Genomic DNA, 14,756 nt, shown 5'->3' on the forward strand with positions numbered 1-14,756 from the left:
TTACAGACACATCATATCTGTGATGACTAACTGTGATGTACTGGGTTCCTCTTAGCAATGCAACTCTATAGGACAACTCCAAAAAATTCATGACAGAAAGGGATATCCACATCCAAAGAAAGAATTACAGAGTCTGCATGCAGATTGAAGCAAACTACTTGCTCTCTCTCGTTTTGTTTTGTTCCTTCTTTCTTACTGTTCACTATTAGTTATAATTCTTTTTTACAACTTGACTGATGTTTAAGTTGAAGGTATTTGTAGAACCTATATTGGATTGCATGCCACCATGGGGGGTAGGGGGAAGGAGAAGGAGGGGGAGAAAATTTGGAACTCGGGGGATTGTGGTACTCAATGTTGAAAGCTAAAAGTAAATAAATAAATGAATTATTTTTTTTTAAAGTTGGAGTGTCTTGTGCAAGGAACAACAAGGAAGTTAGTGTCATTGGATTACAGAGTACGTAGAGGAGAGTGAAGTATAAGAAGACTGGAAAGGTAAGAAGGACTATATACAGGTTATGAGGGTTTTTAAATTTAAATAGAGGATTTTATATTTGATTCTCGTAGTACCAATGGAGTCTACACAACAGGGGAGTAATAGTCAGTTTTTTGCTTTAGGAAAATCACTCTGATAGCTGACTGGAGGACTGGAATGAAGAGATATTTGAGACAAAGAAACCAACCAGAAGCTATTACAATAGTCCAGGTATGAGCTGATGAAAGCCTGTATCAGGCTGGTGTTGGCACTGAAAAGGGGGTATATGTGACAGAAGTTACAAAGGTAGTTTTAACAGGACTTAGTAACAGATTGGATAAGGGTGGTGTGAAAGAGGGAGGATTCCAGTATGGCATCTAGGACTGCAAGCCTGGGTGACCTCAACAGTAATGGACCTGAACTCAAATCTGTCCTCAGATACTTACTAGCAATGGGAGCCTGGGCAAGTCACTTAACCTCTGTTCACTTGAGTTTCCTTATCTGTAAAATAGAGATCATAAAAGCACCTATCTCCCAGGGTTGTAGTGAAGACCAAATGAGATAACTGTAAAGTACTTAGCCATAGTGCTTGGCACATACTAAGCACTATATATTCACTATAATTATTATTATTGTGGAAGTTCAGAAGAAAGGTACGTTTGAGAGGGAAAAACAGGGAGTTCAGTTTGTTAAACTGAGGATTTCTCTGGGCTATCCAATCCAAGATGTCCAAGAGGCAATCTGAAGTGCAAGACAGTCTTTCAGGAGAGACATTAGGGCTAAACAGACTGATCTAAGAATCACGTGCACTAAGATGATTTCAATTCCCCAGTAACCATTTTAGCTCTCTCTCCTCCACAGTCTGATCCCTTCTGGATGGAAGCAGGAGCATTTGGACCAGGCCTTGAAAAAGACACAATCCTTGTGGGTTTGCCCAGCTGACAACAGGTCCTTATGTTCTTATGGGTCAGGATATAAAAAGAATCAATGCTTCAAATGAAGAAATCCTCACCAATGCACAAGTTTTTGAAGCTGACAATCAAAAGCAGGCCAGGGTCAAATGGTAACAGCACAACCTCCATTCCTTTGACTTAACAGCAAAAGACAGTGGCTCAATCTTTCCCTTCACCTGAGATATTGGGAAAGAAAAATATGAAGAAAGAAAGCAAATAACAGCCTGAGGTCATCTCATACTCAGGGCAAAAGGATCACCAGCAATGACACAAGAAATTCTCTGAGACTAAAACCTAAAAAAAAAATTATAAAAGCTTGGAGAGAACTCAGAGATCCATTAGTCCACCCTCTTCATTACACGGAGAGACACCAGGCCTGTCTTCAGGCATTTTAACAACACACAAGCTTTCTTGCTTGTAACATAATACAGCTGCTTCACATGGAGCTTTCAATCCACTAATAAATCCCAGGCCCTTTTCAAACTGTTGTTCAGCCACACCTCCCCCACCTTGTATTTCTGAAGCTGGTTTTTAGAGACTTGACATGTCTCTCACCTTTGTTTGGAAAACATTATTTTGCTGTGGTTCAGTTGTTTCACTTGTGTCCTGCTCTTTGTGAACATTTAGGTTTTTCTTAGCAAAGATACTGGAATGGTTTGCCATTTCCTTTTCCAGCTCATTTTATAGATGAGGACACTGAGGCAAACAGGATTAAGTGACTTGCCCAGACTCAAACAGCTAGTAAGTATATGAACTTAGGAAGATGAGTCTTCCTGATTCAGGGCTCGGCACTATCCACTGCCCCACCTTCCTGCCTCCAGGAAAACATTATAGCCTATCATGATTTTTAAAAAACGGAAACTCTACTATGCAGTATATTAACTATTCTTCCCAGTTTTGTGTCATCTACAAATCTGGCAAGTATTCTGTCCAGGCCTTCATCCAAGACAATTATACAAATGTCAAACAGCAGGGGGCCAACACAGTTCTTAACAAAGGGTCTCCACTGGAAACCTCCTTCCCATCTGACATGGAATCCTTAATGATGACTTGGTGTCTGTCTCTTTAATTTCTTTCTAGTCCACCTAAGTGAGCTACTGTCTAAAGCAAATCTCTACATCTTTTTCCCAAGAATAACAGGAGGGACTTGGTCCAGTGCTTTTGCTCTGCTTGTAGAGGTAAACTACATATACCATTCCCCTGACTGACCAGTCTAGAAATTGTCAAAGATCAAATAAGGTTAGTCTGCATGATTTGCTCTTGATGAAATCACACTGGCTACTTATGATCATCATTTCCTTTTCACTAATCATCTTTCTAATACAACACTGGAGACTTTTGCCAGGAATAGAAGTCAAGTTCACTGTCTACCGTTCTCCTCTGTTACTGAAAATTGATGGGATTTGGGGGGGTTGGGAGGGGGCTTCCATTCTTTAAAGCTGAGGAATACCTACTTTCCTGACATTTTTTCAAAGATAACTGATAGTGGCTTATCTGCCATTTCCTTCAGTTATCACCGTTATTTGAGCCTGGTGACATGAAATTAGCAAGAGTAAAAATAGGTTCTCTTTTACTATCTCTTTCAGAGATCTCACCTTACTTATCTTGAGTACCATTTCCCTACAGTCATTTCTGTTCTGAGAAGGAAAACCTCTATTTACAGTGAAATTTTCTCTTATCTGTTCCCATCTATCATTGTACCTTAATAGAAACCTAGTTCTATGTAATCACATCCTGTCACCTACTGCCCTCTGATACCAAAGTCTTAGTTTTTCTCACTTCTCTAATACAATAATAGTAAAAGGAAAAAAAAATTGTAAAAGGAGAGACCAAGTAAACTTGCACAATGCAAGAACTCACAATGGAGATCATAAGAAGCAATACAAGGGCACTCTCAAGGTCTCTGAAGAACTTGAGTATCAATTGTGAGATAGAGCTTCAGGATAGGACAAGCCAGCATGGTGTGCCCACATCAAAGAAGGTGATGTGTTCTATGAGCAAAGCAGAATCACAGTGGCACAAAGGAGACATCAGATGCTCAAATCTAGACACATCTCCATCCAAAATGTTAAAACAGATTTTTTTTGTGCTCAACCTATGGTAGAACCTTCTGAGCTCATAGTAACATACATAGTCTGCCACACTGTATCTTGATCTCAGCATCATGATATAATTGGTCCTCTTTGGGTACGATGGGCAAACAACAACAAGAGTGATCAACTTGCTATTTGCTCCTCAGTAATAGCTCCAAACCACTAATCTACTAACCTCTTTCCACTCTCTTTCTAAAAACACGATTTTGGTTTTTGTTTATTCCCCTTAAGTTTGTACTATCTTCTTTCTGATTAACATCCTTTCCAAATCCTGATATCAGCCAGCATCACCTAGGAATCACTTCTGATGTGCTAGGTGACCAGCACCCAGTTCATATTGGCTTCTCTGTTCTGCATTCCTATCATCCTACTGGCTTCGACAGTCAGGTTGATGATTCATTTTCCTTCACAGTTCCCTAATTTCCATTACCTTCACACCCCTGGGCACTGAGTCACTTCCAAGATCTCACACTTAGTAGTGTCAATTTCTAACCACAACCTCTTAACTTACTTTGTCCCTTCATTGGGTGGTTAAGTGACTTTACCTGAGGATCACAGACAGGATCATAGGTTTAGAGCTGGAAGATATTTAGAGGCCATTAAAACCAATCCCCTTGTCTTGATGATGAGGAACTAAGGTCAAAGAGGTTAAGGGAGTACTCAGGGCCACCCCGCTAGCAAGCACCATTAGGTAAGATTTGAAGCCAGGTCTCCCTGACTCCAAGTCCAGCACGCTAGCCACTATACCACACTCACTCTAGATCACATAAGTAATGAGTGGCAGAGGATTATAATGGCCAGTTATTTCTGGGTGTGGTGCTGAGTATCTGAGCCCGGATTTGATCCAGGTCATCCCGACACTGGAGCTGGTGCTCTTACTCACTGAGCCACCTGGCTGCCCCTATGAGGACCAGTTTCAAGTAGAAGAGGTAGAGACCTGGAAAAACTGCCTTGGTTTGGTCCAAGGCCCAGGAGTCTTCGAAGAACCTATGGAATAATGCATGATTCTTTGTAAAGGCTTTTTAAAAGGAGAATGTGGCAGAGTGAAACACTGTTGCCCTGGGCATCCTGGTACAGTCAGGAAGGGCACAGAGAATCTGGGTTCACATACCACTTCAAAAACTTACTTCTTCTGTGACCCTGGGTAAGTCACTTAAACCAATCAAGGCCCTACTTTCTTCACCCATAAAATAACAGTGTTGGACAAGATGCCCTTACAAGTCCCTTCCAGTTCTAGATACATAACCTTATGATCAATGTCTTTTGGGCTCTCCAAAATAAAGTATGTCTATCATTCAAGACCTTCACTTACACATAAAATTTTATCTCCATTATTCCAAATATAAATCCTCCACTCCGGACAAATCAGTCTCATCACTGGCTCCTAGAAATCATACATACATTTTCTACTGAGAGGCAGCTAGGTAACACCATTTGTAGAGCACTGGGCCTGGAGTCAGTTCAGTTCCAAGCTTAGACATGTAAAAGCTTCAAGACTCTGGACAAGTCACTTAACCTCTGCTTCAGTTTCCTCAACTGTAAAATGGGGTTAAAAACAGTAACCTACCTCGCAGCATTTTGTGAGAATCAAATGAGATATTATTTGTATGACACTTTGTACAGTACCAGACAAGTAGCAGATGATGGATCAGTGCTTATTTCCTTCCTTTCCCTTCCCCCTTCCAAGTCTATGTTTATATACGTCTGTCTGGGACACCAATTCCTACATTTCCCAACCATAACTCCCTACTCATTCGTTGATAAACCTATCAACAGACATGAATTAAGGCCTTACCTTATGTTAAGCACTGGGCTAGGTAGAGGCCAGTGATACAAAGAATCAAACAACCAACTTCTACTCAAAAGGAGGTTATGTTCTAAGGCAGGAGACAAGTACATAAATAAGTATCTAGAAGATTAATATAAAGAGGATGAATACCAAATAGTTAAATACAAGGAAGTCTGGGAAGGAAAATACTAGCAGTTGGGGAGAAAGTGGCAAAGGTTTCACATAAAAAGTGGTACTCGAGCCAACTCTTGAAAGAATAGAGGAATTCTATGAGCCTTAAGTGAAGAGGAAATAAGTTCTGGGGGCAGGGGATGGCCAGCATAAAGAAGTTAAGATAGGAAACAGAGGGTGTATATGAGGAACCAAGAGAAGGTCATAGAATGTAGAAAGGGAAAAAATAACCACTGAGACTGGAAAGGGAGGTTGACGTCAGGTTGTGAAGGGTAGAGAGGTTAATATTTGATCCTTCAGTGGAATTTAATGAGCCTGGGAGTGTAATGTTAATGGGATTTGAGATCTTCTCCCATTAACAGGCCTCACATGGAGCCCATGAAGGGAAGCTTGCTTACAGGAAGGCTTTCACACCTCTTGTTAATTTCTAATTGGGCACTAAGTCATGAAGGTTGTGATGCCTTCTGGTTCTGAGAAGTGTATGTATGCTTTGAGCCGGTATTTTGTTTTGGGGGCTGGCTTATGAGGAGGTTCTTGTGTTTCCCTGATGGAGATTATAAACAGCCATAGGGTCAGAGTTCCCCACCTAATCTCTTGATCTACAGACATATATAAAGAGTAGAGTTGATTCAGGCAGTCAGAGCCCTCTCTGTTGGTCTTTATTTTTCTGCTTGTATTTTCTCTGTATTTTCTTTGAAGTTCAGAGTGCTGACTTTTACACTGAACAAATGAATGTAATTAAAAAAATTGTTGACCCCTTAAAAAACTATCTTTCCTAGTAAAGCAGATATAAAAACCTGTGCTAGCAGCCATCTTGGGTATGCCAGTGTGCTTGCTGCCACACTTTGGAAGCAGTGTGGAGGATGGACTGGCATGGGAAGAGACCTACAAGGATCAGTTAGGTGGTCATGGCAATAGTCTAGGTAAGAGTTAATGAGAAGCTGAACTAAAATGGTGGCTGCATGAACAGAGAAAAGGGTTCAGCACCAAGAGATGATATGGAGACAGGAACATTAAGATTTGAGAATAAGTTGGATATACAGGACAAAGTAAAGTAAGTATACTGGTAGAGTTGAGGATAATGCCAAAGTTATGAACCTGAAAGACTAGAGAAATGGTAATATCTCAACAGAAACAGAGAAGTCTGGAAAAGGGGAATATTTGTGGGGAAAGAGAACAATTTACATTTTGGACATGCTACGTTTGAGATGTCACTAAGATATTAAGTTCAAAATGTTCAATACAGTCAATCTAAATACTACCACCCTTGGGAAACCTTCCCTGGTCACTCTGTCATATAAGTACCTCTCCTTTCTCTAACCTCAACTATTATCTGTGCCCCATGTCTCAGCAGTGAATCATGCCCTCTTTTATTATTATTATTACCTAAACTTTTCAAGTATAAGAAAAAGTATTCCTTGTGTGTGTTGGTTTATGTGTATATTGCCTCCCACTGTGACTACTTAAGGACAGGGATCTGATCTAATACTTGTTGGACTCGTAACATTTAATTCAGTACTAAGTCCGTATTGGACTAAATATGTGGAGAAAGGACAATGAGGGAAACCAGTAGTTAAGTGGCAGGAATCCCTCATATAGGGAGTACTACGGTACAGTGGAAAGACCACTGAGACAGGAAGCAGGAGACAGGTTCAAATCCCAAATCTCAAAGTGGTGAACATTAACAAGCTATTTCACCTCTATGTCTCAATTTCCTCATATGCCAAACTGAGATAAGACTATATCCTCCCTACATTCCCTTCCAACTCTAATAATCTATGAATTCCTTCATTAAGAATAGGAAGTCTTCTGTGGGAGAATAACTGAGGCTCTGATCCCCAGAGAAAACTTGAGTGAATAAAAAAGATCAAGGACAAATGAAAAGTGTATCAATCTGACTACACATGTATAATCTATATAAAATTGCTTGTTTTCTCATGGAGGGGTGAAGGAATGAAGGGAAAATGAATGTTAAAATTTGTTATTACACATAAGTAGGGAAAAAATAAGATATAAAATTTTTTTTAAAAGAATGAAAAGTGTATCAATATTCCGATAAATGAGATGGTATTTAAAAGGAAAATCTACTCACCTGGGATCTAGCTGAAAGTAGAACAGAAGTCATTTCTAGTTCCTTCTTTTCCTCTTCTGTATTGTGTTGGGGAAAGGTAGAATTCTTTGGCAGCAACAGAGTTCTGAGCTAGGAGAGAACAAAACGTCATGAAAGAATCCAATCTTTCTTTTTAACTCTCAAACTCATTAGAATGTTATTCTCTAATCCCAGAGAGGTATAATCTACACGGTCTCAATAGAGCAGATAGTCAAATATAAACCAAGAACAAGCCCACCTCTTTTATGATTAATGATAGAGGATCACAAATATTAGTATCTAAGAAGCTAACTGTTCCAGTGTTCATAAAAAGCACCAAGGGACAGAACCCAGATCTGGCAATAAAAATTTACAGGATAAATACACACCTTGGGTCCCTTTGTGCTCTGTGAAATTAAGTCTGCAACTCAATGTAGTGGTGTAAATGATAGAAAACAGCATCATGAAAGAGTTGGCCCTGCTAGACGGTCAAATGTGATGCTTACACTTCTGAGCCTATTGGTGATGAACAAGAAGTGAAGGAGGCTCAAGCTACTGTGAAAAAAGGAATTGAACAATATTACAACTGAGATCAAACGATAACTCTAGGACTTCCAGTGTATCTGAATGACAGCATGAAAACATGCCTTAGCCACTCTGGTCCAACATGCTCAGGTCTCCAAGGAAAAGGTCATGAGTTAAACTGTTCTGGGTCAGAGAAAGAAGTAAGAGAGGCACAAAGCTGGGAAATTTGTACTGTGCTAATACAATGTATACAAGGTACAAATTTCACAGATCACAGCTACCAAGAATACACAGCTTTGCCATGAGACCCTAAACAAGTTATTTGATCTGTCTGAACCTCAATTTCCATATCTGCAAAAAGGAAAAGATGACACCTGCTTTGCCCCATAAGCTTTTCCGAAGACCCAGCGAGAACAGACATTAAAACATCATGAGAGGTGAAAATAAAACTTATTTAAAGGGGGAATAACAAAAACCTTTAGATGAAGGGTTTACAAAGGAATATCCCTACTATTTCTCAAGGTACAAACATCTAATGAGTGATGTTTTCCTCACCCTGGCTTCTGCATATGGTTTTACATGCATTAAAACTAGAAGCCAAAAACTGGACTGGATACAGCCCCTACTATGCCTATGAACATTTTGATGCCTTGAGCTCCCTAAACTCTAAACCACAAAGACTTTCCTGTCCCTCAATTCATATGTCCCTAGGAATAGGGAACGGACCTGTGATTTCATGGGTACAGGGATCTCTAAGGCAAGGAACTTCCTCTATTTGTACAGGTCAGCGCCTTCTCCTTGAGAGTTTACCTAGGGCACTTAAGGGTTCCGTGATTTGCCCGAGGTTACACAGCCAGTATGTGCTACACACAATATTGGAACAGAAGTCTCCTACTACACCACTAAAATAAAATGAATAGACTACTTTGAGTCCTAGAGGCAGAAGACAAAAGGCAGGGCAGGTATTCTTCAAGTCCATGATCCACAGGAAGTTCCCCTGGGGCTTGAAGTTTTTGTGGCAGGAAGTGACAGGGTTGAGGAATTCACTGCCATTTATGCCAGCTAAAGTCTCACTGCTATGCTTACATAAATTAGTAAGATGAATTTTTCCTACCAACCTAAAACCCAGGACGTAGGACAATAAAGCATAATTCAATATATTCATGCAGTTATAGGACATGTGTTCACTGTATATAATGTGGCAGATACAGCTATGTATGAACTAGCATGAGCTCATCGTGGTGAGCTAGTGGGAGAGATGATCTGACTGGAGGATAACATTTGTATTCTAGAGATCCAGCACTCTAAATCAGCAAACCTCTCTCAATAGAGGATTTGGCATGATGGAAACCATTCCTAATGGTATTCAAAGGCCTTCTGTTAGATATTAACCAAAAAACTCAAAGCAAATAGTTCTCAAAAGAATTAACATATCTAGTCATAGAGATGTCAAAGGGGATTGTATACTTTGTAAAAACCTTCAGGGTGGCAGTTCATGTCACCAAGATGAGAATAGCTATTTCCTGCATTGCTTCCTCTAGATCAGGCCTGTACAACATATGGCCAAAGGATTTCAGGAGACCCTCAAAAAATGTGGTCACTATTGTGCCTATCATGTAACTTGGCGGTGCCCATCACGTAACTTGGCGGGTGGGTTGTGACTACACACTCTCTCCTGTTTGTCATGTGTCCTGCAGCAACCAACCATCATCAGACTCTCTCTAGTTACCTTTACTCGGAAAGTGAGCAGCTAAAAGCCTAACTGTGGGCCAAAGAAGTTTAGCCTATTTTAATTTTGGCCCCTACCCACTGCCATGTTGTTCCGCCATGCACGAGCAGCTTTCCAGAAGAATGCTACTGTGAACAGCTTTTAAGGTTCTGATTACGCAAGTATAGTGAACACTATTTATTCGACAATAAATCAGAGCAAAACATTCACAGTAAACCAAGGTATAGTATTCACAATGTTACAATCTATCACAGAAAATCAAAATATAGCATTCACAACAGCTTACTAAAATGGCCACATAGTTTCCACCATAGTGGTAACAAAGTTTTCAACAAGGAACAATTATTTAGTAACTCAATCACGAAATCATCTTAATCATTCAATCATCCCTAAGGAGGTTTGCCTCCTCAAGGGACACAAAGTACAATAGTCAAAGTTCTCCACTTATGGGGCACACTAAGTTAATTCAGTCACTTATTCAGTCATCAATCACTAAGTATAATCATTTAGTCAATCAATCATTCAATCATCCTCAGTCATTCACTATTCAAACCATCAGAAAAATACTACAAACCCTCTACCCCTAGGTCACTAGTAAATTACTATTTCATCACTACTTAGTATCCACAAGAGGTCTTTTCATCTTGACTCCAGGCAGGCAGCTCTGACCTGAATCCACCAAACATTCCCCTGGATTCAAAGGCAGACAGTCCCAGTCCCTTGGCCAGCTCTCCATGCAGGTCCTGCTCCACACTGTAGCCCAGTGTCCAGTCCACCTCAAATCCTTCACAGTCTTCATTCCCGGGAAGTCAAGGCTCAACAAAAGCACAAACAAGTTCCTACAAAGTACCAGCATCACAGTCATGCTTCCTCAGTCTTCAGCAGCTCTGTCCTCTGCACCTCTGGCTGGCCCTCGGCTCTGACTGGCTCTCTGAAATCCTCAGCAGCTCTGGCTGGCCCTTGGACTCAGCAGAAGTTTCAGTTGGTTCTCAGAATCAAAATCACTCCATCAACGTTTTCAAAAATCATTCTCTCCATCCTTGTGGGGTGTGGGGGACGGGCTTTCCTCTTCTGCCTCCAAAGGGCTTGCTCTAAGAAGGTCTGACTTTCCCAGCCAGGGTCTTTCCTTATATAGAAAGCATTAGCTTCCTGTTTTAGCCAAGCCCTTCCTATTACATCAGCAACAGGGATTCATACCTTAGGTTTCTTTAACAGAGGCTAGATTGATAGTGCTAAGTACCTGTTACCTTTGCCAATACAAAGGGGTCTTCAAATTCAAATTACATTACCACCACAACAGGTCTGCTCTGGATCTTCAAAACTAATTAATTTGTTTTTGGCAGAGAGCAAGATCCAATAAATTCAACTAAATCACTATTATATCACCATTACATTATCCCTCCCTACCAGATTTAAGTTTGAACTGCTTTCTGAATTTCTCATCTATCTCCTTTTTCTATACAATTTGTATATGGTGTATTCCAATTACAATATAACAATTACAATCTGCTTCTGACTATGTTGATCTTCACTCAAATAATTTCCCCACCCAACTCCTAGTATTTTCTTAATAAGTAGACTATGTTTTAATATGCAAAGTTACTCTGAAAAATTGTGGCTAGATCATATTCCATGGAGAAAAAGACTTAGGGATTTTAACAGACTGCACATTTATCAGTAGAACAAAGGTAGGTTTTTGTCACTACCTCCACTTGGTATTTTTAATGCCTTCTATTTCTCTCTTGGGATATCAGGCTTTTGCTTTTGTTTTCTGTCTGGCCTTCAGTTTCTCTTTGCTTCTTAAAGTTCCTTCTTCTTTCTTTAGACTTTTCTTTTTGCCTTTTGGAGGAGGGAAGGTAGGGCAACTGGGGTTAAGTGACTTGCCCAAGGTCACATGGCTAGTTTTGTGTTACATGTCTGCCGCCAGATTTGAACTCAGGTCCTCCTGACTCCAGGGCTGGTGCTCTATTCACTGCACCACCAAGCCACCTGTAAAGTTCCTTCTTAAAAAAGGAAAAAGTACAACATCATCTGGGCTTAAATAGAAAAAAAAAGAATGCTTCCACAACTTGGGCAGCATATGTGTGATGGTAGAAAGGAAAGTGAAATATCTCAGAGCCTAGATAGCATCAGAAGATTTGGGGAAGACAAATATTTGTATTCTGTTTGGGAGGGGTTAGAAGAGTGCAAGGACAAGGAAAGAGAATATGAAAAAGAGTTAAGGTTAACATAGATGTCCCAGGAGGACCAAGCTCCATCACGTGTCTTTCTCTCACAGTGGATAGATAACACTCCTCCTTCCCTCCCCACCCCAATTCCCTTCAAACACTTTTTGTAATTCTTACCTTTCAATTCTAGTACTACAGTGAAGTCCTCTATAGTCATTCCCTCCTTGCTATTCAGGCTTTCGTAAAGTCTTGTCTCTCCAAGCAGGATGAATCAGTAATTCCTCTACCACAAGCAGTCCAGGATCTGCTCCTTCATCTCAGTTTCTGCTCTGAAGCTCTGGTAAAAGGTCTCAGACCATATATTTCTACTAAGATTGATTCTTGATCTCCAGAGTTGTACTCTACCAACATCATGTTCCTGAAAATCAGTGACCTGGGATTAAAAATCAGGTCGTTTGGGGTGGCCAGGTAGCACAGCGAGTAAGAGCACTGGGTCCAGTGTTGAGAAGACCTGGAGATGGAATCCTGGGCTCAGACACTTAGCACTCACCCAGAAACACCTGCCTGTGTAACCTTGAGCAAGTTACTTAACCCCAATTGCTTAGGGGCGGCCAGGTGGCTCAGCGAGTAAGAGCACCGTCTCCAGTGTCAGGGTGACCTGGATCAAATCTGGGCTCAGATACTCAGCACCACACCCAGAAATAATAACTGGCCATGTAACCTTGAGCAAGTTACTTAACCCTGATTGCTTAAAAAAAAAAAAAAAATCAGGTCGTTTTAGCTGGAGCTTACACCCTAGAGTTCAAATCTGTATTCCCAGCGAGGAACAAGATCTCTGGTAGTTCTTCAAAGGCCTGTGGCACTTCATTCTATTCAAGAATGAATTCCTATAACTGCTCAATATACTTAACTATTACAAGGATTGCTGATTTCACTGGTTTAGTACTCATTACAAAAATGCAGGTGGCAACCCTTCTATGTTTTAGTTCTTCATGAAGTGCTATAGCTGAACAGAGTCCTTTAGTATCTCTGAATAAAGGTACAATGGCCCTCTAACAAAAGACACAGAGCCCATTATCATGCTCATATCAGAAGTCTTTCCAGTTTGGTAGGATCTAGTACTACTTACATTATACTAGTGTGTCCTTCTAGATCTCCCTACTGTCACAGCATAATGAGACACTTGAACAGGATGACATTGAAGAACACATAATATATGCAAATATATATTTACAGATAAACACATACATGCTTATATGTGAATATATGTGTACATACATACATACATCTCCTCCCAAAGTAAAAAGATTCCAAGTGTGAACTGGGAGGACCAGCTTAGCTACTAAGTTTGAAGAGATTCTTTCCTGGAGTTTGAATTGAAGCAATTGATGAAGAAAAATCTACTAAAGTGGAGAGGGGTCATGCTGTGAATCAATATAATGTGTATCCAAAACCAATGAAATAAAGGATCTTTCTAAGCATCAAAGGAAGCAAACACACAAACTTATTGTATTATTAACATTAAGTGGCTGAGCTCCATTGCAAAGACCTGAAGGAAGAAAGAAAAAATCAGAAGGCCAGTTGGAAAGAGAGGAAGAAATAACACCATAAATTAGTAGAGTGATAAAGGGAAGGAGGAAGAGAATGAAAGGCCCCGGCTAAAGAGTGAGATTCTAGATAAGAACAAAGTAGATCTCAACAGGTAAAAGACAAGAAAAAAGCACATAGTCAACAAATATTAGCATTAGTGCTTACTTACTATGAGCCAGGAACTAGGCTAAGTGCTAGAGCTAAAGGAAGGTCAAAACAGAATCCCTGATCTCAAGGTGCACTGTAATAGGCCTCAGATACCTGAACTGGCAGCCTGAAAGGGGACTTGGAGGAGGGGAGGGAGGGAGTAAGAGGGAAGAAGTAACAGGGGACAGACAGGAGGCAGATTATGGCTAAGTAAAGCAAACTCAGTGCTGTGGCAGCCTCCCCAAAGTTATCCTTTACTATTCATTTCTTCAGTCTTCTCAATAACCTCAGGCCTAGAGACCTGAAACCCATGTCTTTGCATCTTGATCTTCAACCCCAACTCTGAACTTCCCGAAATCTTAACTTTCCACATCACTCCTCTCTTCCCCCAAATTACTGCTCAAATGTACCTCCTAGCTGTGGGACCCTATGCAAGTGGATAAGATTCTGAGCTTCAACGTGAGGGGTTTGGACTAGATCAATAGTCTTCATCTAGACTCCACTAACTTGTTTTTGTTTTATCTTTTTTTTTGAGAACTATTTCAATTACAATTTGTTTCTTTTGTAATCCTATTTTGTTTAAAAATATTCTTCTGAGTGAGAAGGCACCCATAGATTTTACCAGACTGCAAAAAGCCTTTCCAGGCTCCCTTCTAAAGCTAGCACCTTCATTCTATGCTCCTCTGGCACCTTCTCTTCCATTTATCTCCAATTTATCTTGCATATATCTTACATACAGAATTGTAACATGCAGTCTTTCATTAGACTGGGTTCACTCTGTGTGGTTTGTCTTCTGCATTTCTTTGCATCCCCCTGACTTAGCACAGTGCCCGGCAAACAGAAGGCACTTAAATGCTTATTGACTTGATTGTGAAAGGGGACCATGACATAAAAAGTTAGGCACCCCTAGAACAGAAGAACTCCAAAGTCGCTTCCAGTCAGGCACACAATAAGCACTTAATAAAAGTTTGCTGACTTGACTGCCAAAGGGATTAATCTCTCTCTCTCTCTCTCTCTCTCTCTCTCTCTC

The 14,756-nt window shown here is 40.4% G+C and overlaps 1 protein-coding gene across 1 annotated transcript in view; it reads right to left on the reverse strand.

The window, feature by feature from the left end:
* The window catches only part of LOC138176906 (zinc finger protein 420-like), a 42,031-nt gene that overhangs the window by 26,213 nt on the left and 1,062 nt on the right, over positions 1 to 14,756 (reverse strand). The window contains exon 2 of the mRNA XM_069107839.1: positions 7,571 to 7,673. Within this exon, the coding sequence (XP_068963940.1) occupies positions 7,571 to 7,673 (103 nt within the window). The remainder of the gene's footprint in view (positions 1 to 7,570; positions 7,674 to 14,756) is intronic.

This window comes from Petaurus breviceps, unplaced genomic scaffold, assembly GCF_028583685.1.
Source record: "Petaurus breviceps papuanus isolate PSGF00001 unplaced genomic scaffold, PetGlider_PUasm1.0 90294, whole genome shotgun sequence".
NCBI classification, from domain to species: Eukaryota; Metazoa; Chordata; class Mammalia; order Diprotodontia; family Petauridae; genus Petaurus; species Petaurus breviceps.